The 24,051-nt window shown below is 33.7% G+C and overlaps 1 protein-coding gene across 1 annotated transcript in view; it reads left to right on the plus strand.

Annotated features, from left to right (window-relative positions):
* LOC115883376 (myelin transcription factor 1-like protein) overlaps positions 1 to 24,051 on the plus strand; it is a 361,128-nt gene that overhangs the window by 254,789 nt on the left and 82,288 nt on the right. Inside the window, exon 4 of the mRNA XM_030901741.1 lies at positions 131 to 180. Within this exon, the coding sequence (XP_030757601.1) occupies positions 131 to 180 (50 nt within the window). The remainder of the gene's footprint in view (positions 1 to 130; positions 181 to 24,051) is intronic.

The following is a 24,051-nucleotide window of genomic DNA, read 5'->3' on the forward strand; positions in this document are numbered from 1 at the left end:
AAGCATTGCATATTTTAAAGCCTTTTATCTCAATAGAAATATATAAAATTCGAAGAATTTTGACCCTTTCCATTTATCTATCCCTGTTTTTTGACCCCGCAGTCTATTGATGTGGTCTTTTTGATTTCAGGTATTCGAAGGGAGCAGAGCTTCGGGAATTGGAGCGGTATCAGAGACCAGGTACGTTTATATAGAATATAAATTATTCAAAGTAGAAATACAAAATTATTCATAAAATAATTATTATATAAGAAATTGTTTAAAAAAAATAGGTATTAAATATTTTTCTCCATATTTGAACTGTCTCAGAAGTGTTTAAATAAACAGTTAAAATATGTAAACAAGCAGTAATAGTTAATTCTATTCTACTATAATAATGGCAGGACCCCAAATTCGAAATTAAATACAATGTTAATATTAATTAAAATTTATTGGTAAAAAACGGGCACTTAAAAATTTAAAAAAAAAATATTTGACTTTTTAGTATCTCTTTCTAAATTATAATGAAAGTTTCCATCTGTCAATTATACGAGGGAAGACAAAATTTTGATATTTTGGTGAAAAAAAAATGTGTCTCTTTGCTTACCGGATGGCGAACCTAAATAAATAATAAAAAATAGAATCATAGACAAAATCAGTTAGCTTCACAAATGCCCTCTGACTATTCTTGCCGTGCCTTGCAGTATTTATACGTTGCTCGGCATGCTCTAGGGTTTTTATTGTGCCGCATCGGCAATATGTCACGTAGGCCAACCGTAACAGATAAACGTTATTGCCGCCACAATACCACCTAGAGTCTCTCCACCGTATTTTAAAGTGCTCGGGGCTCTTTTTGTTCCTCCTCCTCCTCCTACTCCTTCTCTTCTATCCTCTTTTCGAAGTTTGTTGTACCTGCCTCGTTAAGGTCTACCTACCCTTGGGTGCAAATTACAACTTACAACTGCTCTTTTACGAATTTTAGTGGCTCACTAATATATAGTAGGATATATTTTTTTTGTTTAACTCACCACTGAAAATTAAGCAAAGAAAATAAAACCCTGTAAAAGACAGCCTCATATCTTGTTTTATCTTTCTTCCTCACTTCATTACCAATATCATAAATTACCCTGGAGTGATTTTCCTACTGCGGGGACCTAGCGATTTTCCCACTGCGGAACCTAGTGATTTTCCCACAGCGGGGACATAGAGATTTTCCCATTGCGGTGACCTAGTGACTTTCCCACTGCGGGGACCTAGTGATTTTCTTACTGCGGGGACCTAGTGATTTTCCCACTGCAGGAACGTTGAGATTTTTCTACTGCGGGTACCTAGTGATTTTCCCACTGCGGGGCCCTAGTGATTTTCCCACTACAGGATCCAGTGATTTTCCCACTGCGGTTGTGCAATGTTTTTTTTTATCTGATGGTAATTAATAAGAAACACATGGTCGTTTTTTTCTAAAAATGGTTTGTTATGAGAGCATTTTTAAAATAGCCGAAATTTGTTTTTTTTTAATATCTAGTAAGCTATAAACTTTTTCAAAAATCTGAAAGGTCCATATGTTTGTCCTCGCAAAACTGCAATCTTTCCCCATTTAGCCGTATTTTTCGCTTCAGTAGTTTCCGAGATAGCCATAGAGAACATCGTAGAAAACTATAAATATTTTTTAAACCTTGCTAAGTGCTAAGCTGTGTTTTTTTTTTGGAAAAGTATTATTACTATAATGATTATAATGGAATATATATAATCCTCTCCTCTCCTCTCCTCTCTCTCCTCTCCTCTCCTCTCTCCTCCTCTCCTCTCCTCTCCTCTCCTCCTCTCCTCCTCTCCTCTCTCTCCTCTCCTCTCCTCTCCTCTCCTCTCCTCTCCTCTCCTCTCTCTCCTCTCCTCTCCTCTCCTCTCCTCTCCTCTCCTCTCCTCTCCTCTCCTCTCCTCTCCTCTCCTCTCCTCTCCTCTCTCTCCTCTCCTCTCCTCTCCTCTCCTCTCCTCCTCCTCTCCTCTCCTCTCCTCTCCCTCTCCTCTCCTCTCCTCTCCTCTCCTCTCCTCTCCTCTCCTCTCCTCTCCTCTCCTCTCCTCTCCTCTCCTCTCCTCTCCTCTCCCTCTCCTCTCCTCTCCTCTCTCTCCTCTCCTCTCCTCTCTCCTCTCCTCCTCTCCTCTCCTCTCCTCCTCCTCTCCTCTCCTCTCCTCTCCTCTCCTCTCCTCTCTCTCTCTCCTCTCCTCTCCTCTCCCTCCTCCTCTCCTCTCCTCTCCTCTCCTCTCCTCTCCTCTCCTCTCCTCTCTCTCCTCTCCTCTCCTCTCCCTCTCCTCTCCTCTCCTCTCCTCTCCTCTCCTCTCCTCTCCTCTCCTCTCCTCCTCCTCTCTCTCCTCTCCTCTCCTCTCCTCTCCCTCCTCTCCTCCTCTCCTCTCCTCTCCTCTCCCTCTCCTCTCCTCTCCTCTCCTCTCCTCTCCTGATTGAGTCAAAACTGACAACTAAAGAGACAGCTTTATTTATTTGTCAATTTGCATAGAAACCAACGCCAACCCAGCACAATATTTTCTTCTACTCGTAATAAATTTCTTGAAATAATAATTTCTGAATATTTTTTAAAACGTAACTCGCTATGGAAAAAAATTGTTTTATACACGACGATAAAATTGCATTATCGTCTCCCGAATTAATTCTCTCGCGATTTCATCGCTCGTGAATTAATCTTTTCGATCGACAATAAGACACCATTTTATCGTATTGTATAAAAATAACTATATTAGACAGGCTAAATATTTATTTTTATTTCTTCACTTCAAAATTAACTCCAACATTTTTTTTTCTCTAAATTTAATTCCCCGAAAAAAAAATAACCCACGCCGCAACGCCAGCCGAAATGAATATAAACGAAAATTGGCCGATAAAAAGCGACGACATACGTGTCAGGACGATAAAATAGATAACTGTAATTTGCATAAAAAAGCCCTCACGAGCCGACACGCTCTCCGATATAATAAAATAAAAAAGAGCGAGGAGAGTGTGTGAGAGAAAGCGAGACGAAAAACGGAAGAGAGCGAGACGGGGCGACGGCGGGTCCCTGCGACGATCAACAGGTGGCGCAGTGTGTCCCGTCACGTCACGAGACACGTAAAAATGGCCCCGATAAGCCCTCTAACGGCTGGCCCATCAAATTAAGTCCTCTGACGGGTCGTTTGTTGGAGGAGGACCACAGAGCGATAAAAAACGCCGAGCGATAAAAAATCGCTAAAATTAAAATACAAACAATTATAATAAATGGAGATTGCGTTTTCTAAGAGAGCTGGCTTTTACAGAAACTACATATAAACATAATTAATATAATATTATTAATAATATATAATATAGTTAAATTATATATTATATTTATAATTTAACATGATTACAACAACGAGTGTAAAACTAATCACACGAGTGCTGTAATCATGTTTAAACGCACGTGCCATGTACAACGTTTTATCTACAACCGAAAAATTAGAAAATACTGTTTTAATTTTCGTTTATTAGTCGCCCACCTTTAACACCTTTAACTGTAACATTTGTCACATTTTTTTAATTATAATTGTGACAGAGAGACCTTAGACCTTCAGTATTATCATCGTCATCATCATCAGCAGCAGGAATTGTTTTGAAGAAGTGTAAAAAATGTCTTATTAATATTTATAATAATTAGTAGTAGGAATATGTATCAAAAATTAATATATTTAGATGTTCGTCGTTCATTATTATATAAACTAGTTGTGTTATAGATTCATAACACCACTAGTTGTGTTATGAATCTCATAACGTAACTGAAACACTAAAAAAAATAGTGATAACTAAACGGTTGTAGATAAAATAATTAAAAAAGCCTCAAAAAACACTTTTTTAAAATATAACTCTGAGGCAACCACCTCTTCACTCAACTCGAAACCCCGCACCACTTCAGAGCAAAAAAAAGTCCGAGCAAAAGAGGCAAAAAAAGCGCAATTATACCCTACCTTTCCCTACCTCTACTTCGTCCGGCCTTACTTGCCCCCATCTCCACTGGCTCGCGAAATAAAAAAAAATGACGTATTAAACGGTTCTTAATTAGAAAACTCAATCCCTGTGCTCCCCTTTTTCTGGGGGGAGGAAAAAACGAGGAGAAAAAGGGAGGATGAGATTAAAATACGGCGTGTTTGTGAAACGGTAATGCCGCTTGACTGACATCGGGAGAATTAGGGGTAGAATTAGGGAAAGGTGGGGAAAAGAAGGGGGAGAGCAACAACATTGCCGGAAGGAGACGTAAAAAGTACGCGGATGGGGTTGATGTGGGACGGTTATTATTTGAGAAAAAAAGGGTCAGTTATATAATTATTACACACCTAGCTATGGAAAGAGCAACGATTGTTATATCTCTAAGAGACAAGATACCCAATACAGTTATAAGACAGTGTACACGAATAAAGCTTGATTTTCATGCATCCGTTGTCCGACGATACGATGATACGATATTAATTTAATTGGTTGAATTGAAAGGCTTCGATTAGTTAGAAACGGTTAACCAATCGAATCTTTTAAATTCAACCAATAAAATTAATATCGTATCATCGTAGCGTCGGACAACGGATGCATGAAAATCAAGCTTAACAGATGCTATTATAGAGGGTGGCGCACCTCATTTGCCACGAAAACAGAAAGATGTAGAAACCAAACCAAACAAACCGACTATTTTTATTAAAATAAAAATAGTTTGGGTACCTAGGTCGACTCAGCCTTAAATGAGTACTTGGGATTCACAATCCTGAGGTAATAATAGGCGGTTGAAGCGTAGTGCTAGCCACTTTACCTTCCTTGTATACCGAACGGCTCTAGTATGGCAAGCTGTACCTTGCTACTCCCAAGGCGTCAAACGCTATACACGGGAGCTATTATTATTATTATTTTACATAAAAACTTCCTTATTTCTAATACAACACTTTGTATTTTTTTTAAATAAGTCAAAGCAGATTTAAATGCTCTTTTAAACTATATTAGGTTTTCCTATACCTATCATGGGTCAGATTTTGAATAAAAAGCGATTTTTCTATAAAATGGCAATCAAGATGGCTGGTATCGTCATGGCAATATTCTAGTGACACTTAGTAGCTATTTTCAAAATCGACATTACTTTATGGACTTTATTTAAATTTATAACTGGTTATTTGTATTTAATTTACCTACAATATCGTTAATAAGTAAGTATTTATTAATTTATCAAGAAAAATGAAACAGTATCTGCTGGCGGAAAAAATGGATATATTACAAGTGATTTTATTTTGGGAGGACAATTGCTTACTGACCGTTATGCTCAAAGATATCCAAATAGGAATTTTCTTTAATTGGTTCTTTTATAGAAAATCTACAAGTCTACAAGTCATCGTAATATAAATCAAAAAACTACTTCTTTATTTCATTTTTCAATTTGTTCCACAAAAGAAGTCTTAGACATATTCCTGGTATCAAAATATTGTAAAGTTTTTAGTTCGTTACATGTCTTTTTTATATATAATATATGATGTCTGGGCCTATCATCACCGGATTCCCTCTCGTTCAGGCCGGATAGTTTATTTGACGCGTAATTTTTACGTTCTCTAGTCGGCAACCCTGCTATCGTTTCACTGTTCTGTGGAGGTGCTGTCAACATCGCTTCTGTCAACTCTCTCCGTGCTTAACTTCACTTGGCTTTGACCGTCCGACTGTCACCATCAAAAAATCCTTTCTTCGAGAAACTGCAATTATAAAAATCTTGCTGTATAATTTGAATCAGCTGCTATTTCGAAGTTACAGGGTAGAGTTTTGGATGTCTCAACCTAACTTGTATTTGTATTTTGCTGGCACGTTGGCGTCCCTTTTCTTTTGTTCTCCAGAATGTCACATGGAAGAAAGGACATATTTTTTATTATTTAGTGAGCCCTCGGAAGTAATTCGAGGTAGGTTCATTTTGTTTATTAGACCTTGTTTGATTTTAAACAAGAGTTTCGTATTTTTAGGGTCCAAGGTACGGACTATTTCCAAGGTTATAGTCCTAAGTTATGGTCCAAGGTACGGGTAGTGTTCCCTTGTACCATTATCCTATGTACGGATGTCCTGTGAACGAGTGTCCCCAGTAGGAATGATTTTTCTTGCATATAAAGTGCCCCAGCGTGGATGTAGCTTGAGCCCCATGCTGCTTCGTTCCCATCCATAAGCTAGTTAGTAGTTACGGCTGTTCCAATTCATGGTGTCCTCATTCTGGCCCCTTTTGTTGTATTGGGATGGCCGAGTACAGAGATGCGAGCCCACCTCACGCTGTTACTGTTTGAAGCAAGATTACATAAAGAACAGCTAAGTTTAGATTTAAGTTTTAGCTTACATTTAACATTAAACACATTTTCAGTCTTAAACAATAACGTACATCTTAAGTAATATCCTACAGACTATGTTTAGTGGTTAGATTGTTAAGAACATTCATGTCGATTTAATATTTAAAATATAATTTAGATCTTAGGTTTCATTGCATTACGTCTTGTAATGGTATTACTTTTATAGATATTATTATTGCACTATTTTAACAGATGAATAACCAAACATAGATTCTAGAATCTACGGGTTGCAACATCTTCGATTTAACATCACATAAAATATATCAAATTAATTAAAGTAATACTACATTTCATACATTCTCTTAAACTTTACATGTCTTGTATTTTATCATAGTTGTTTTCATAGATATTTAGTACAACTCTTAACACCACTAACCAAACCAAACCACTATATATTTACTAGAACTTTACAATGTCAGGTACCAGCAAAGAACATCGTGAATGAATATAGTCACTAGTTTTAAGTAATAAACAACTGTGTTTTCTTTCTCTATTCATGCCTGGCGCCCAATATTTATAATTTCGAGTTATTATTGTTAATTAGTTCTTTCCAGTGAAATACCTTATCCACGACTGCTCTACCAACGAAAAGCTGCCGTTCGCAGTGGTAATGTTTATAAAAAAACGCTATAATATGCTGCTAGTTAAGATACTTTTGCACATTTTCAAGAGGTATCTTGTATAAATGTCTTGATATAAAAGAATGCACATCCTGTATATATTTTGTAATCCGACTGCTCTCTTTTTTATTTAACTTCAGAAAGGGTTGAAGGGAATTTTCCTGCAGGGTTTATAGAAATTAATTTTAATATTGGATTTTGATTTTATTCTTTTGGACGTGCCGAAAAAAGAGAAATGAATTTTCGCATTTTCCAGTTTCGCCCTTTTTTCTCTCTGGAGATTTAAATAATGCATCCTCTGTTGATTTTTTAGGATGAAATTTAACCGGTTCAAACTGGCAGTAAGCATTTATTAGATACCTGTTAAGGAATATTAAATTTATAACATTTAATCTGTTAAGGAAGGTCTAGGAAATAACAATTTTAAAAAGAAATATGTCTATTTACGTCAAACGAATTGTTGAAAATTAGCCAATTACCAAATTTTCCTATAAGTACCATCATTTTTTTTAAACGGTTTTATTTAGCTCGACCCGTACGGTATTTATTTACTTGTTTGGGTCAAAATTAGAAATTGAAATTTAAGTACCTTCCTGTTGTCAGATTGATCTGAAATTTGGTACACACCTTTAGTTCCGATGACAATACAATATATATTCTGTTTTTTTTCTCAGGTAAGATTTCGACAGACGATGACAGAGGAAAAGCAGATGACGTCCCATACCAATCTATTTATTTTACTAAAAAAAGTTTCTAATAATTTTTAAGTTATCTATGGATGGGTTTAAATATAAATCCGTCATGCGTCGTGTCTTGTTGTTTTTAACCAGTTTTTTTTGGTTTATTTAAAAAATGACAGATCGTATTTCAATTTTATTGGTTTGACGGAACGATGAACGACAAACGGACGCCGATGCGTATGAACTCGCCTTTAGATTTTTGTCATTTTTGACGCTTGTCAAAGTCTTGCCAAATTATAGGTTATAATTTTGTCTCAACTTTTGTTAAATACCCTGCGTTTTGGAAGATGATGCATTTTGATTCGTATTATTACGTGTGTTTTGTGTCTTTTGAAGTCAAGTGGAGGAAAAATCGAGTGAAAATTAACTGTAGACCCAGAGCACAGTTTATGGTTAATACTCGCTGTCCAGGCAGAAAGTCTTATACACCAATGAAGTTGCCATCGTTAAAGTTTGTATACCATTTCGTCGTAGATAAGTGCAATCTCGTAATAAATAAACTCGTATATGGTAGAAGGATCAAACTAAACACATACTAAAAACTGGAGTAGCTGTAAAATATCGACATCACACGATAGGTAAATAATGGATTTTAGTACTGCAGAAAAAGAATGTCAAAAGGTACTGGTTTAAAAATTAAGATTAAAGTTAATTAATCAACCTTTAAATAAATATATAATTATATAAAATTTATATAAAATTTGGTAGGTGTTATTATTAATAAAATAGTTTGTTTTATTTACCTATGTTGTTTTATTTATTCCTGTGGAATATTACAAATTTGTATTTGTACATAAGTTATATTGATAAATATAATCATAAATGCGGGTAGTTTCATAAAGCTTGAAAGTAAAAAATAGTTCTTTTTCATATTTTTTTGGTATGTAGTGTCTTGTTCTTGTTTGTCTTGTATTAACACATACCGTTTTTATTAAATAAAATAACTCGATTACATTTTTTCAGTTTTATACAGTTTTTTTCACAATATTTTGAAGTAATCACTTGTCATCTTGTCAATCAAATTTTAAATATTTCCTGCTATGCGTTCCAGTTGTACCAACTTATTTCTTTGTAAAATAAAATAAACTACTTTGAAATTAAAATGACAGACACATCTATCACTGTCAAGGATCTTCTCGTTGGACAGACTATAGTAATATCAATAACATTGTAAATCTAAGATGGCCGCCGGTACAAAATGGCGGATTTCATATTTTTCCACAACCCCCTCAATATGGGTATCAAATGAAAGGGCTACACTAGTAGAATACTGTGATTATGACAAAATTTAAAATCCAAGATGGACGTCGTTACAAAATGACGTATTAGGTGAGGGCTTGAGTAGTCGTGTCCAGAACAGTTGTGTCCAAGATTGTGTGACGTTAGGACAGATAAAAAAAATAGGTGATTAGATGTACCTACGTAGTTAGCGGTAGCTTTACCACCCAAGTTAAGGTAATAGGTTAAAACGTGCTGAGGACTGTATGGCATTAGGGTGGCTAAAAATGTAATGTCGCAAGCGTTTTCCCCTCAAGATTGGGCGCCTCTTGTTGTATATTATAGTCTTGCCCCTCTACTGAACCTCTGGGGGGGTCGACCGTTAAAATGTCCATTACTCGTGGGAACAACATGGAAACAATAAATAAAAAACAAACAAAAATAAAAAATCGGTAAAAAAACTTTTAAGTTAAATGGTTTTATCTTATGTGAACTGAAAACTAGAAAATAATAATAGCAATTAGGTATTTTGAACTTCTAGTTCAGAAATAATTTAGTATTAGGCAGAATAGCTTTACGCATAATAGACTAAAATAAAAACGTGGGGCCCATTAACTATTGCTGTAATACTTTCTTCTATACTAAGTGTGGATTGCATCGACTTACTATAATCGTAACTGGAGATTTTGACAATCAATAACCAGCCGTGGCGGCTTCACCAGCGAACGCCGAGCTCATGATCTACCAAAGTATAAAGATATGCTTTGCCATAGGTAGGATTTCAGAGGGGCCCCACGTTTTTATTTTAGTCTAATATGCCTAAAAGCTATTCTGCCTAGTACTAAAATATTTCTGAACTAGAAGTTCAAAATACCTAATTGTTATTATTATTTTCTAGTTTTCAGTGCACATAAGATAAAACCGTTTAACTTAAAAGTTTTTTTACCGATTTTTTATATCCACTAACACTGTTGAACTTGTTGCTTATGATTTTATCTCATTTTCCAGCTCTTATGGATTCACACACAACATGGCATACTTTTGATAGGTCGATCCCACTTCTGAAGTCAGGATGTAGTACGTATTTTCCAAATAAAACACTGGATTTTCTTTTTAACTCCTTTATTCCATCGTAGTACTCAGGATTAGATAATTCGCGGATTAGACAAATTCAACAAATCAGACATCATTAAAATCCTTCCAGTTGTTCTTGAGTTATAAATAGTGTAACCAGCCATATTTGCAGATATTTAGCGTAGAATATAACGTAGTAGTAGAATATAGTAAATATTTAACGTAACTAGAATGGAATAATTTTATTTTTAGTTACAAAGATTATTTTTTTAATTCTGATAAAATTTGAAGGTGGGAAATATTTCACGCTAAAAAATTGGATTGGTTCGTAAGTCAGCGATGGTTTAAAAATTCAAAACTACCCTCCTCTGTCCAGACGGATGTAAAAAACACCCTTGAGTCACCCTATGCGGACAGAGAATATAAAAACTGAACACTTTTCATTTAGAGAATGCCCTAAATATTAGTACAAGAGCATATGGTGTAGATTCTGATTGGAATTATATTCCGGAAACTTTGGCAGTATATTCTGCAGATAAAAGTAAGTAAAAAAGTTCGTATAAATGTATGTCCTAAAATGCTTAGTTTCGGAGATACAGGGTGTAGAAGTTTCATTTTTATTTCGATTTTTTCCAAATAGTTTCTGAAATAACGTCAATATTTCGATGAAAATTAGTGTCTGGCAGTTTTTTTATATGAGAAATTTGATTTTCATGTCAATATGACTCCTATTTCTAGGGGGCGCCACCTACATGTCTTTTAACTGTTTTGAAGAGTAATAACTTTTCGTCTGTACCTGTATAAAACTACCGAATGAAAAAATGTTCCTTTCTGTGACTTTTTAAACAAAAAAGGTCTCTTCTCTACGAGAAATGGTTCTCGAGATATTTGAAATGGAAATTATCAATACCTGTCATCACTGACATAAAATAAAACACATGTATGTGGCGCCCCCTACAAATAAGAGTCATATTGACATTAAAATAAAATTTCTCATGCCAAAAACCTCCCATACACCAATTTTCATCCAAATATTGACGCTGATTCAAAAATTATTTGGAAAAAATCTAAATAAAAATGAAACTTCTACAACATCCTGTATTTCCGAAACTAAGCATTTTAGGGCATACATTTATACAAACTTTTTTCTCACGTCTTACTATCGATTTCAGTAAGGAATTTTCATTGTTTTTTGAGACACTTTGTAGATGTTCTAGTTGTAGATGAAGCTCTCGTACTATAACTCGATGACCACCCCAGCGAAAGCTTTTGATTAAATTTCCGTTAAAAATTATAGGAGCCAATAAAAATCTCCCCGACCTTACCGAGAGTCGTTGCCTTTCCCGACGACAAATTAATAAAGAGAAAAATTAATTTGCCAAACGAGCCATCGACTGGACCGAAGTGACGACAGTTTTTCCCGTTTTTTTCCGCAGTTTTCCAGACAAAAAGGGGGAGTCTAATGGCCATATCTTGTTTTTTCGGACAAACTCTATTGACAAGTGGATTTTTACAGGAGATGAGGGCATCGGGAGATCCGTCTGGGGACGTCGGAAGCTAAACAAAGTTTTTTGGGGGATGAGAAAATATGGGGGAAGGATTAAATTATTATTAAACTGATACGAAATATTTTGGTGTTTGTTCGGAGAAAAATTAATATATTTTTGAATTTTGGTAGTTTTAGAATTAGTTTTGGCAGTGGGAGTCAAAGTTTAATAATAATTGGTAAATTATAATCTAGTATTTTAAAAGTCTCACTTTAAATTTAGATTTATGCAAATAGAATAAGGAATATAATTAATAATTTTTTTATCGCTATGTTGATTTTTTTTTATTAAAACTCTTTGGTAAGGACCGAGTTTTATTTATAAATACAAAATATTCATACCTTTTTAAAAATTATGAAAAATAATAGATGATTCTATATAAGTTTGGTTGTGTCTATATGATATAGGCATATAACTGACAAATAAACCAGAAATCCATCCTTTTTCCTACTATATTTTCCCGAAAAAATCCCATAGCCCTCCACAAATCAAAGGGCCGATTTTTGAACGACACCTTTGTAATTACTCGACTCCCTGGAAGTGCCACGGTCGTCGAAAAATCCGAGAAAACCCGACGAGACAGGCCGTATTTCACAGCGATCGAGACAGGCCCACCCGCCACACGGGCATAAATCTGGTTATATTTACAGACAGGTCCATAGATCGGTCCGAGATATGTGCGGCACGAGTGGATTTTCTTCAGATTTTCCTCGTTCGACCCCGGCCCCATATATCACCCGGTATATCACGTAGGGACGATAAATCAAAGGGAGAAAGAGGGGGGTCACGGGAGCGACTGAGAGTTAAGGTGGTAGGGTTGCGTAAATATGTTACAGTTTTAGATTATATTTTCATTTACTACATATAAATTTATACTGTGCAATATAGAAATTGCAACACCCATCATTATTTTCAGCTTTTTTAACCATACCATGTTGTATTTTTTGTAATCCATCTGTTGTCCGTCCTTCTTCCAGGTGTCCTGCCTATTGCCACTTAAGGGATTTGATTCTGTGGATGACATCTATTACTTTTGTCGTATCCACTCTATGCTTTTACGGTTTTTCTTGGTTATTCTTAGCATATTTCATTCCATTGGGCGTCATGTGAGCTGCAATTTTCTTATAATATAGTTTTAAGTGTTCAGGTTTCGCAGGTGTAGATCATAATAGTCATAGTTTCTTCCATGCTTCACAAACTTAGTTCTTCTGTCGATTTTTGGTAGTAGAGATCCCAAGCGCTATGTATTAGTTCTTCCAATTATATATATTCTTCTACTGTTTCCAGTGTTGTGTTTTTTATTACAATGTTTCTTCTGTCTACTAGTTCTTTGTACTTTAGTTTTCGCTCTCTACTAGTTTGTTATACATTACTTTAGTTTTCGCTAAATTTATTTTGAGACTTACTGTATTTAGTTCGTTAATTTGTGCTTGTAATTCTTCAGGACCATTGGCAATTAGGACTATGTGATGTAAATATCGACGAATCTTAGATATTTAAGGTATCCTCCATCTATTTTTAATCCTTTGTTGGTCCAGTCCAGTTGACGGAAGATTTCTTCTAATGTTGCTGTATATCATAAAAAGGGCCATAAATAAAAGAATTTTCAGTGTTTTATAAAACACTCTGTGGAATAAGCAACTAATAATTCAAAACACTTAGTGACATCAAGTTATAACTTAAAACAAGAGATATATTTTAATAATATAAATATATAATTATAATAAATTTAATTATAATAATTGTATAAGATAATAACTTCCAGATTCAAGAGAATTCAAAAAAGTTTTGATTTTCACAATTTGTGATGGTATGAGATACTTCTTATTTATTTATTTTTAAAATGAATAATCAATCATATATAATCAATGAAGAATACGGAGAATGGGGCTTGACAGTTAACATAGCCAAAACAAAATATCTATGTATAGGCGCACAAGAAGGAAACTTGAACTTGGACAACGGTCACGAAATTAAGCAGTGTCAGGAGTATGAGTACCTGGGAATTACATTTGATAACACTGGAACTGACGGCAGAGAAATAGAGAAAAGGACTATCAACGCGAAAAAAATAATCGGATGTCTAAATGGAATCTTATGGAGCAAATCAATAACAAAGCGAAGAAAATTCAATATATATGAAACCATGATAAAGAGCAACCTCCTGTATGGAGCAGAAACATGGAGAATAACTGAGAGATACAAGAAGAGGATAGAGGCCGTAGAAATGGATGTCATTCGAAGATCAATGGGAATTTCAAGACAACAACGAATAAGAAATAATACCATTAAACAACAAATGGGTATAGGAGGTACGATAACACAGGATATAGAAAAAAAACAGCTGATCTGGTACGGACATGTAGAGCCAATGAGGGACACTAGATGGCCCAAGAAAATAATCAATTGGCAACCAAAGGGCAGAAGAAAACAGGGAAGACCAAAACTGGAATGGCAAAAAAGCGTACACAAAGCGATGAGTGAAAGAAACCTGTCAACAGAGGATTGTACGAATAGAACAGGCTGGAAATTGGGTATCGGACAACGTAGAAAAACGTTCTAAACCGACTAATATATATATAATAATCAATCGGAATAATATTTTTATGATAAAAAATTTAAAAATGTCATAAAAGTCAATATTTTCCTAGAATAAATTAACAGTTTACTACAAACCCAACCCTTGTGAGTAAAAAGAGTCCTGCCAAGCGGTACAGTCGCTCTTCGTCTTGGCCTTTTTCGTTTAGCGTTTTGATTTCGGGCGCGATATTTTAAGTTGGTCTGCGTCTATATCGCAGTGAATTTATATCCAAAGAGGGGTTTGGCAATAAGTTGTTCGGTTTTTTACGGGATCAGACAGTTCGAAGGGGGGCCAGTTATCTACCGTGTATCTTAGGAACAGTCAGTTTGATTTGGAGCTAAAATAATCCCAATTTCCAAATTGTATGAAAAATATATCTTCTTCGTATTTTTACTACTTTTTCTACTGTCTCTATTAGCCTTGACTGCAGTCAGAAAAATGTTTGATCGATAAGTACATTATACCACTTTCAAAGTAAGTTTTAATTAAATTCTCTGATTATTAGTTTGGGCATTAATAGCACTCTCTTACTTGTTATTACCACTTATGGCGTTGTAAGATGTACATCAAAAAATAAATAACCCATAATAACGCTTAGAACAATCTTCACAATGGACTAGTTTTTGCCAATATGTAATGAGTAAAATAAGCTATTAAATAAATAAATCAATTAATTACTAAAATATAAGTTATTAAATTAAAAAGAAAACGTAAAACTCTTTAAAAAATGATATAATAAATATATTCTTTGTCAATTTTAAATTAAATAAATAAATGCCTTTATTGTCAAAAAATTTTTCAATTTGTAGACAAAGGTAAACTAAACAAACAAAGTAAACAAACAAGGTACACAAACAAACAAACAAAAGATAATACAAAACATTATAAAAATAATATTGTCAGTCTTATTGTTTAAAATAAACATTTATAAATGTTTACAATGTCAAAGAACAAAAAAATAAAAATAATATTCAAAAATATTTAGTTTGTAGTAAATATCAATGACCTCTAAATAAATTTGTTTCGATGTCATTAGTAAATATAGCAATAGCAAACATTAGACCAGTGTTTACAAGATCAAATTCGATTATCAAAATATAATTCATTTACGGCGTAGAAAGCCTTGTCTAGTAAATAAGAGTTCAATGCTTTACGAAATAAAGAAAATAATGTTATGGATTTGATTTGAAATGGCAGGTGATTGTGCATTTTTTTTGAGTTGTATAATATTGAACTTTTAACTTACTCTGAGCGTGGGATAGGTAGATAAAGACCTTGCTCCGCGTTCCTGAGTGGATAAGTGTGAGATGGCCTTTCTTGAGAAGCTGATACATGCTTACGTATTAGGCAAACGGATTCAAATATAAATAAGGAAGGAAGAGTCAATATTTTTAATTTTTTAAAAAAGTCCTGGCAATGAGCTCTGCTGTTTAGTCCCAGTGAATATCGAACAGCTCTCTTCTGGAGCATGAAAATGCGGTAAAATTGAGTCGCACAACACGTACCCTAGAATGGAAGGCCATACCTGAGGTGCGACTCAAAAAGTGCATAATAAACAGTTCTAGCCACTGACAAGTTAAGCTCCTTAGAAACAGATCTAAATGCAAAACAGGCAGAACTCAATTTTTTCGACAAAACTTCGATATGTATGTCCCATTTCAGAGAATTGCCTACAACAAGCCCTAAGATGCAATTAAGGTGCATCTCATAAATCCATCACAATCTGGCAGCGCTGTCGCCATCGCTTGTCACTCAAAGTTGCGATTACCATAGGTTCCTTTATTTCAGTTAAATAGTTTGTTATACAGTTGGCCAAAATATTACCTCTTCAAGTTTCTTGACGACCCTGTGTTGTTATACTACAGAATTTTTTTTAATATTTAGTTAAACAACATATTATCTTGATAATATGGCAACATTGGTAGTAAATTGAATTTACACGGAAGAAAACCCAGAACAACTCTTACAACTCTGGGTAGAATTTACTCTATCGATTTTCCACAGAACTGTAGTAAACACCATCGATTTTCCCAACGCACATAAAAACTTCTTAATTTGAAAATGGCGCCCTTCCAGCTCTCCTAACTTAGTCCCGAAACTTTGCCGACACAAATTACACTTACGTACCAACTCCACTTTCTCTTTCTAACTTGTTGTCCCGACACGCTGCGAACTAGTTCCAAACTTGGTAGGGTAGGTCGCAGCTCAGTTCGGACAGTTTTGAAGCTCCCGCCATTTGAATTAGTTTCTGAAATTTTTTTCGAGACTTTCTTCTTTCTTAACTTAAGTTAAAGTTTGTTTTTTCGATTTTCGGCAACTGGGGTGGGCGTGAAACAAAGATAGAAGTACGAAAGAGAGAGTTTTGGCCATGGCGGAAAGTTTTTGAGGTTAAGGAAGTTGAGGAAATTATGAATAAATCCCAAAGTAAACGTAAAAACTTTGTTTTTATTTTGTTCCGGATGTTGTCTTGGTCTATTTCATTCTTAACTGGGTGTAACTATTATAAATCAATGGCAAGGATATAAACAAACTTTTCTGATTTATGTTTTCTTTCGAAAATCGAAATAAATAGAAATTTCTTCGACTTTAATTATTGTTATGCCTAGTTTTGTTGCTCCAGGTTATCTAGTGTTTTAATATAATGTAGAAATGAATACTATTCGTCTCTTATTGCCTTTTAAAAATATCTGTATCCACAAATTCGCTGCCAATATAAATGCGAAAATGATTTTTAAATGGTGCAGTTTGAAACTCGAGAAAACATAATTTTTTGGATATAGATTTGTGTGTCTGCAAACCTTCTATCCTTCTTTATTTTTCTATAATTAGTGTTAATTTTTGACAAGTTTTATGTCAATTTTTAGTAAATGACGTCTAGAGAATGACCTCGCCAAATTTATCACCGATTGGCCAGCCGTCTTTGACGCCATTTTTTTTTGATTATACGATATTATCTTATATTTTTCACCAATATTTATTTTATGTACTACCTTATCGTTATTAATTTTCTTCATTCTCATAAATTTGTTATAATTTTAATAGATATGATACAAATTTTATTATCTTAGTGAAAATGTTATTTAAAACTCTAAAGTTTATATAGAATATCATGATGACTTATTTACTGTGATTAAAAAATAACTAGAAATGGCTCTTAGCCTGTAAGGAGAAAATAAAATACAAAAATATTTAAAATGCTATTTAACATAGGTATGTGCATTATAAAAAATATAAATAGATTTTTATTTGGTAGCTGCAGATATAATATACTGGATGTTTTTTTTTCAACGTTACCTTTTTTATTTAAAAAATATTAAAATATCAAATGTATTTATCCAAGGCTTCTTGTTTAAAAATTAACCGTTTTAATACAACCATGGCACCCTACATTAAAATTTAGAATATCATTTTTTCAGCAAAAAATCAATGTTAACCTTTGAATAAGAAGACTAAGGAAGGAGCATAATGCTATCCATGTATTCATGCATGGTGGGCGGAAAAGCCACCATAAAAGCTCTCTAGGGTAGGGATCCTTGACAGTTCTGTTTGACGATTCATTTGACACATTTGAATTTGATTTGAAATTTTGTGGATTTGTCAGTCTTTACGGAGCTTATTTTATGTTATTCATTATTTATTCTACTACTGATAGTTGTATAAAGGTAGTAAATCTAGATGGAAATTGTGACAGAACGTAAATTAAGAGTGACACTATCGCGATTTATCGAAAAAGACTCTAAAATAGTTGGTTGTGTAGCGTGCGGTAGATCTCGGCAAAAATCGAGTGAAATAATGGAACAACTTTTCGCTAGTAAGTGACTATATAATATACATACGTGTAGTAAACCGATCATTTATGAAATTCACTTAAATTGACTAATTATATATTTTTTCTTGCATTTTTGCTTTTATTTACTACTTGTCAAAAATTAGATGTCAAAGAATTTAAATACGTCAATTTGACTTACAGTGGTGTATCGGATGTTTATGGTTATAAATAATTATTATAACTTATCTATTTTTATTAGAATTATATATTTTTATAACAATTTTAATAACTACCAACATAAGCTTGGCTATGGCTAGATAAACAGCGATTTGTACGAGCTCACGGTTTAGTTGGCATTTTAACGGTTGTTTTGATGTTTGTTCCCTGAAAGTTGAATAGAAATAGAAGGTAAAGTTGACAGACTTAAGGGAGAAAAAAAGTTGAATACCTGGTTTGATTATATTAGTTGAATATTTGCTTCGTTAATATTTTCGAGATTCCGAGGTTGCCAGATCTTCATTTGGATTTAACATGAGTAAAGGAACTAGAAGTGCGTCAGTGTCCAATCCCCATGATGATAACCAACTAGAGACGATAATAACTAAGCTCGTCCCAAAATTGAATCAAAGAATTGAGAATCAGTTGGAAAACTTAAGTAACAGATTTGAAAAAATAGAAAACAGTGTTGGGAGTATTATGGAGAAACTTAATACAATAGAAAGTATGACCCAGTCCAATAGACAGTCTATAATAAAGATGGAAGGAAGAATGGATAACCTCGAATATAAAATCAGACAAAATTCTTTAAGAGTTGTTGGTTTGGAAGATGGCTCAGACGAAAACTTAGTGTCTAAAATGCTTACTCTACTCAATGATGCTGTAAGGGTGAAATGTTGTTTGCAAGAAATTAACAATGTTTATAGAATGGGTAAAATGGAAATTGGGAAATCAAGAGTAACAATAGTTTCATTCACATCAGTCTTAAAACGCAATGAAGTTTTTAATAACAGAAGAAATCTTAAGGGGACAGGCATTTACATTAACGAGGACCTGACAGCAAAGCAACATCAAGTATTGCTGGCAGCAAGAAGGAAATATGGCATGAGAAACGCATGGTCGACATATGGAAGAATTTTGGTTAATGATGGCAACAGCGTACAAGCGTTTAAAGAGGCAGACAATGTTTAAAATCCATGTTGGCTTTTTTGCGAAATACATATCCTTTTTTTTTCTCTACCAGCACTGGTGTCTATTTTTATAATTTATTTAATGTGAATATATTTAATACCTTGGAATATTTTTACTCTCTTTTTTGCGATTACAATGTATGATTACTAATAACTAATCGAAATTAATATTTTTTTACATATACATATATATATTTGCCTGCGTATAGGTACCTGCAAAGGACTATAGTACTATTGTGATTCTTTAACTATAAAATTTTCATTTTTTCTCGCTGTAGAGAATTTATTCGACAAAAAATGTTAGATATTTCTTTTTTGTTTCTATGGTCTCATTGCTAAAAAAACAATATAATGATAGAATATTTTTACTTCGTTATAAGTTCATCAGATATGTACTGTTTTATTACCTTGTTTTTGATTATACCGTTGTATGCTTGATTTATTTTTATTTTTTTAATCTAATATCTGATGGGCTCGTATTTATTCGCTGAACGAGAATTATATCTCATTATTGTAGATCTATTTCTCTTTTTAAATTTTCTGTGCACATTACTTTTGTTTAGCGTCTTATATGGCTTCGGCGAGCAGTAATAAAAATAAATTTTATTTTTCTCATTTTAATATAAGATCACTATGTTCAGATTTCGACAGTTTTTCTGATTATGTGGCGGCAGAGGCGTTTGATATTTATGGTCTCTCGGAAACATGGTTGAGTGAGTAGCAACAATTTTAAAATACATAACTATAATCTCGTTCGCAAAGACAGAGATGGCCGTGGTGGCGGAGTGGCATTTTATGTTGTCAATTCTTTAAAATTTCAGGTAATCGATACATCTGCCCAGCAGAGTGCCCTGGAACAACTTTGGATACGTACTAAAATAAATGGTAAAATTATTTGCTTCGGGACATTATATCGACCCCCATGGCCAATTTGGCATCTTCTCTGGATGATCTGGAGAATGCCATTGTTAGTTTTTTGCCTGATTGCGATGTTGTCATGTTTGGCGGTGACTTGAATGTGGATATGTTGGAAGCGGGAAGCCCTGGGTGCTCTGCCATTAATCAGTTCTTCAATAAATATAATTTAACGCAATTAGTGCAGTCGCCCACTCGTATTTCTCAATTCGGGGGTAATTAATTGATGTTTTGGTTACATTTAACCCAAAACTAATATCAGATGTGCAGGTTATTAATATGGATAATATATCTGACCATCATCTAGTATTAACAGATTTAGATCTTCAAAAAAATCGTGTGCCCATTTCCTATCGCACTTATCGTGATTATTCACATTTTGTTCTTACAGATTTTGTGAATGATCTTTTAACGTGAACTGGCAAAACATATTTAATATGACTAATATTGATCAGATGATTACTTTTTTCAAAAAATATAACAGACGTATTTAATATACATGCACCACTTAAAACATCTAGGTTTTCTAAACCCCCTGCTCCCTGGATTACCGATAATATCAAATTTATGATGAAGCTGCGCCAGAAGGCTCTCACAAGATATAAAAAGTTAAAAACTCATACCTCTCTCTATATGAATACAAGCAGCTTCGTAATCTGGTAACAAGTGCTGTACGGAACGAAAAAAAAAGCTTATCTTGAATATAAATTTAGACTAGATCCTGCTTCTTTTGGAAAACTTTAAATAACCTTAACATTACTTCTAAAAGCTCCGATGCATCTGCCTTGCTCCAGACCTCTGATGCGGCGGATCAGCTTAATTCTTTTTTTTCATTAGCAGCATTCCTCAAATAGGAGTGACAAATAATAATCAATTTATAGATAAATATTCTAATAAAATTCATCCAAATGTTCACAATGCTTTTAAATTTGAAGAAGTTAATGAAGCTGAAGTTGAAAGAATCATATATTCAATTAAAACATCTTCTGTTGGCTCTGATGGCATCGACATAAAAATGATTACTTTATTGATTCCATATTTGACACCCTACATAACTTATATCATTAATAAAGCTCTTTCTTCAAACACATTTCCATTAAGCTGGAAAATGGCAGATGTAATACCGGTGCCAAAAATGACGTTCCTAGTGAACTTTCTCATTATCGTCCTATAAGTATTCTACCCATTTTCTCTAAAATATTAGAACGAATTATGTTTACACAACTTAATGAATTTGTTCTAAATAATTCTATAATACCCGTGACACAATCTGGGTTTCGAGCGCGGCATGGCACCACAACAGCGCTCTTGCATGTTTGTGATGATATTTTTCGTTCATTAGACAGTGGAAATGTGACTGCACTTGTACTGTTGGACTACAGCAAAGCGTTTGATACCCTTGATCATAATTTACTTCTCACCAAGCTAAAATATTTTGGTCTCCATGATTCCGCTCTTATACTTTTTAATAATTATTTAAGTAATAGGAAACAACGAGTACGGCTGGCATTTACGTTTTCTGAGTACACAGATGTCAACCAGGGTGTCCCACAGGGTAGTATACTAGGACCTTTATTATTTTCTTTGTACACCTGCGACTTTAGCGAATTTCTAACTGTTTGTAAATCTCATCAATACGCTGATGACACCCAAATATACCACTCTTTTCAATTATCTAATGTCAATAATGCCTTAAGAAATATTAATTCAGATCTTGATACGATTGTAAAGGTGTCTAAATCTCACAAGCTGGTACTCAATGGAAGCAAATCCAAATTGTTGTTATTTGGCATGCCCTGATCATCAATGTATGGAAGTTATTATTGATGGCACACTAGTTGTACCTTCAAGCTGTGAAAAAAACTTAGGCATATTGTTGGATAACCAACTTAAATTTGAAAATCATGTGTCCAGCGTCCTGCAAAAAGCTTATTATAAATTAAAAGTACTTTACATGCATGCAAATATTCTATCTACTGATATTAAGTTAAGGTTAACTAATTCTTTGGTGTTATCTATGATCTCCTATAGTGATGTTTTTATTCTGGCCAGCCATTACACAAAGAAATAGATATAGCCTACAAAAAAAGCTTCAAAATGCCTGCTTAAAGTTTAGTTTTGGCAAAAGAAAATTTGACCATGTCACCCCATTGTTAGAGGCGTCCAACTGGTTAACATTGGACGAACGATTCAATGTTCACTTAGCTACCCTTGTTTATAAAAGTTCGTCACAGTCAACTCCCTAAATACTTATATGACAAATTAATTACTAATAATAGTATCCACGGTCGGGCAACGCGTAACTCCTGAAATTTTGTTGTACCTAAACATAGAACTTCCAAGTTTCGAGGCTCATTTAGTTATTCTGCTGTAAAAATATTTAATGGTTTACCAAATAGTGTATTATGCAGGCCCTCTGTTGGCTCATTCAGGAAGGCTGTCAAGCGTCATTATGTGAATGAGAGAAGTATTTAATTTCGTCGAGAGTATTATTTTAAAATAACTTATAATTATTTCTGTTTTTAGTTTGTTCACTTAATGCTCGCCTTTGCTATCATATTATTGTTTTCTATAATCTTTTAGTGTCATTAGTTACTGCTCACGAAAAAACTTAGACTTAGAATTTAGTTGTTAAGCTTATATTTAACAGTGCGGTTAGATGGAGTAGCATTGTGCTAGATCTCGCCGCACCTTTTATTATGATATTTTGTATTTGTTTTTCTTGGGTACTAAATAAAGACATTTATTATTATTATTATATTATTATTATTTATTTACAACGTAAAATAAAATAAAATATTGAGTCTACCCCACGTCTACCCTACATCATAGTTTTACATTTTCTAAATAAAATTAGAACGGCCATATTTGAGGCCCATTGCGGTGGACCTGACATTTTTGATATGCTCCTTCCCCTAGTCTTCTTATTCAAAGATGTTGACATATTATTTTCTCTCAAATAAAGTATAAAAACTACTAAAAAATACTATTTGTGATTGAAACTAATTGAATACGTCAATCAATCTTAATTTATGTCATATACTAACGTACAAAATTTCGTCTTTTTTATCTGAAAATACAAAAACACCCGGTATACTATATATATTTATAATAAAATTAACGAAACAATTTGAAATTTCATTTCATACCACATTAAAATCATTTAAAATACATTAAAACAATATTAAAATTACCTTTAAGAAAGAAAGTTTCTTAAAATTCACCCAAAAAACTTCAAAAATTATATTATTTCTTAGTTTTTACCCTCGATAACGTCTCTCAACGCCATCTATCATCTCAACGAGGAACTACAAAGGCCGAACCCCTAACGCCTCCCATCCAATATAATTCGCGTACATTTTTCAACGTACAGCCAAAGTTTTACCTTTTTTAACTCTTTTTTTATTCTGAAACAGAATGTTTTAAAAATACTTGGCGATTAACTATGTCTGCCGATGAGAAAAAGTTGCAGAAAGGTATTTTCATTATAAATTTGGTCGAAACTATTTTTTTATTCCCAAAACGAGTTAGCGTATGGATTTTTGTAAGGTATTCAAAAAGAATTTTTAATTTAAAAGTTGCACGAGGAATTTTAAATGTTTTTTATTTGTAGATTTTTTATTATTTCTATTTTATAATAAGATTATATCAGGATGTAAAATAAAACAATTTCTTTTCTACTTCTTAATTTTTGTTATAACTTAAGTGTGTTTGATAGACATTTTGTATTTTTTTAATTAAGGATCTTTAAATGGTTTCTATTTAATTAAAGTTTTCTAGAACTATCTCATCTATATCTTGTATGCCAAAAAAGTATTATTTATAACCTCTATATATTAAGTGACTGATATACTGATTAATCACGATCCTGCTCAAACCAATCAACGTAAGAAGCTCAATTTTGGCATACAGGTTGGTTCTAGGGTGTAGAGGTTCGATAAGAAGGGATTTTTCGAAATTCCAGTTCCAGTTTCCAAGAGGGTGAAACCACCCCTCAAATATTCCAAAATTTTTTATTTCAAAAACGGTCCAGTTTCCCGAAAAATGCTTAAACA

The sequence above is a fragment of the Sitophilus oryzae genome, unplaced genomic scaffold (genome assembly GCF_002938485.1).
Source record: "Sitophilus oryzae breed Bouriz unplaced genomic scaffold, Soryzae_2.0 scaffold_1870_pilon_pilon, whole genome shotgun sequence".
NCBI classification, from domain to species: domain Eukaryota; kingdom Metazoa; phylum Arthropoda; class Insecta; order Coleoptera; family Curculionidae; genus Sitophilus; species Sitophilus oryzae.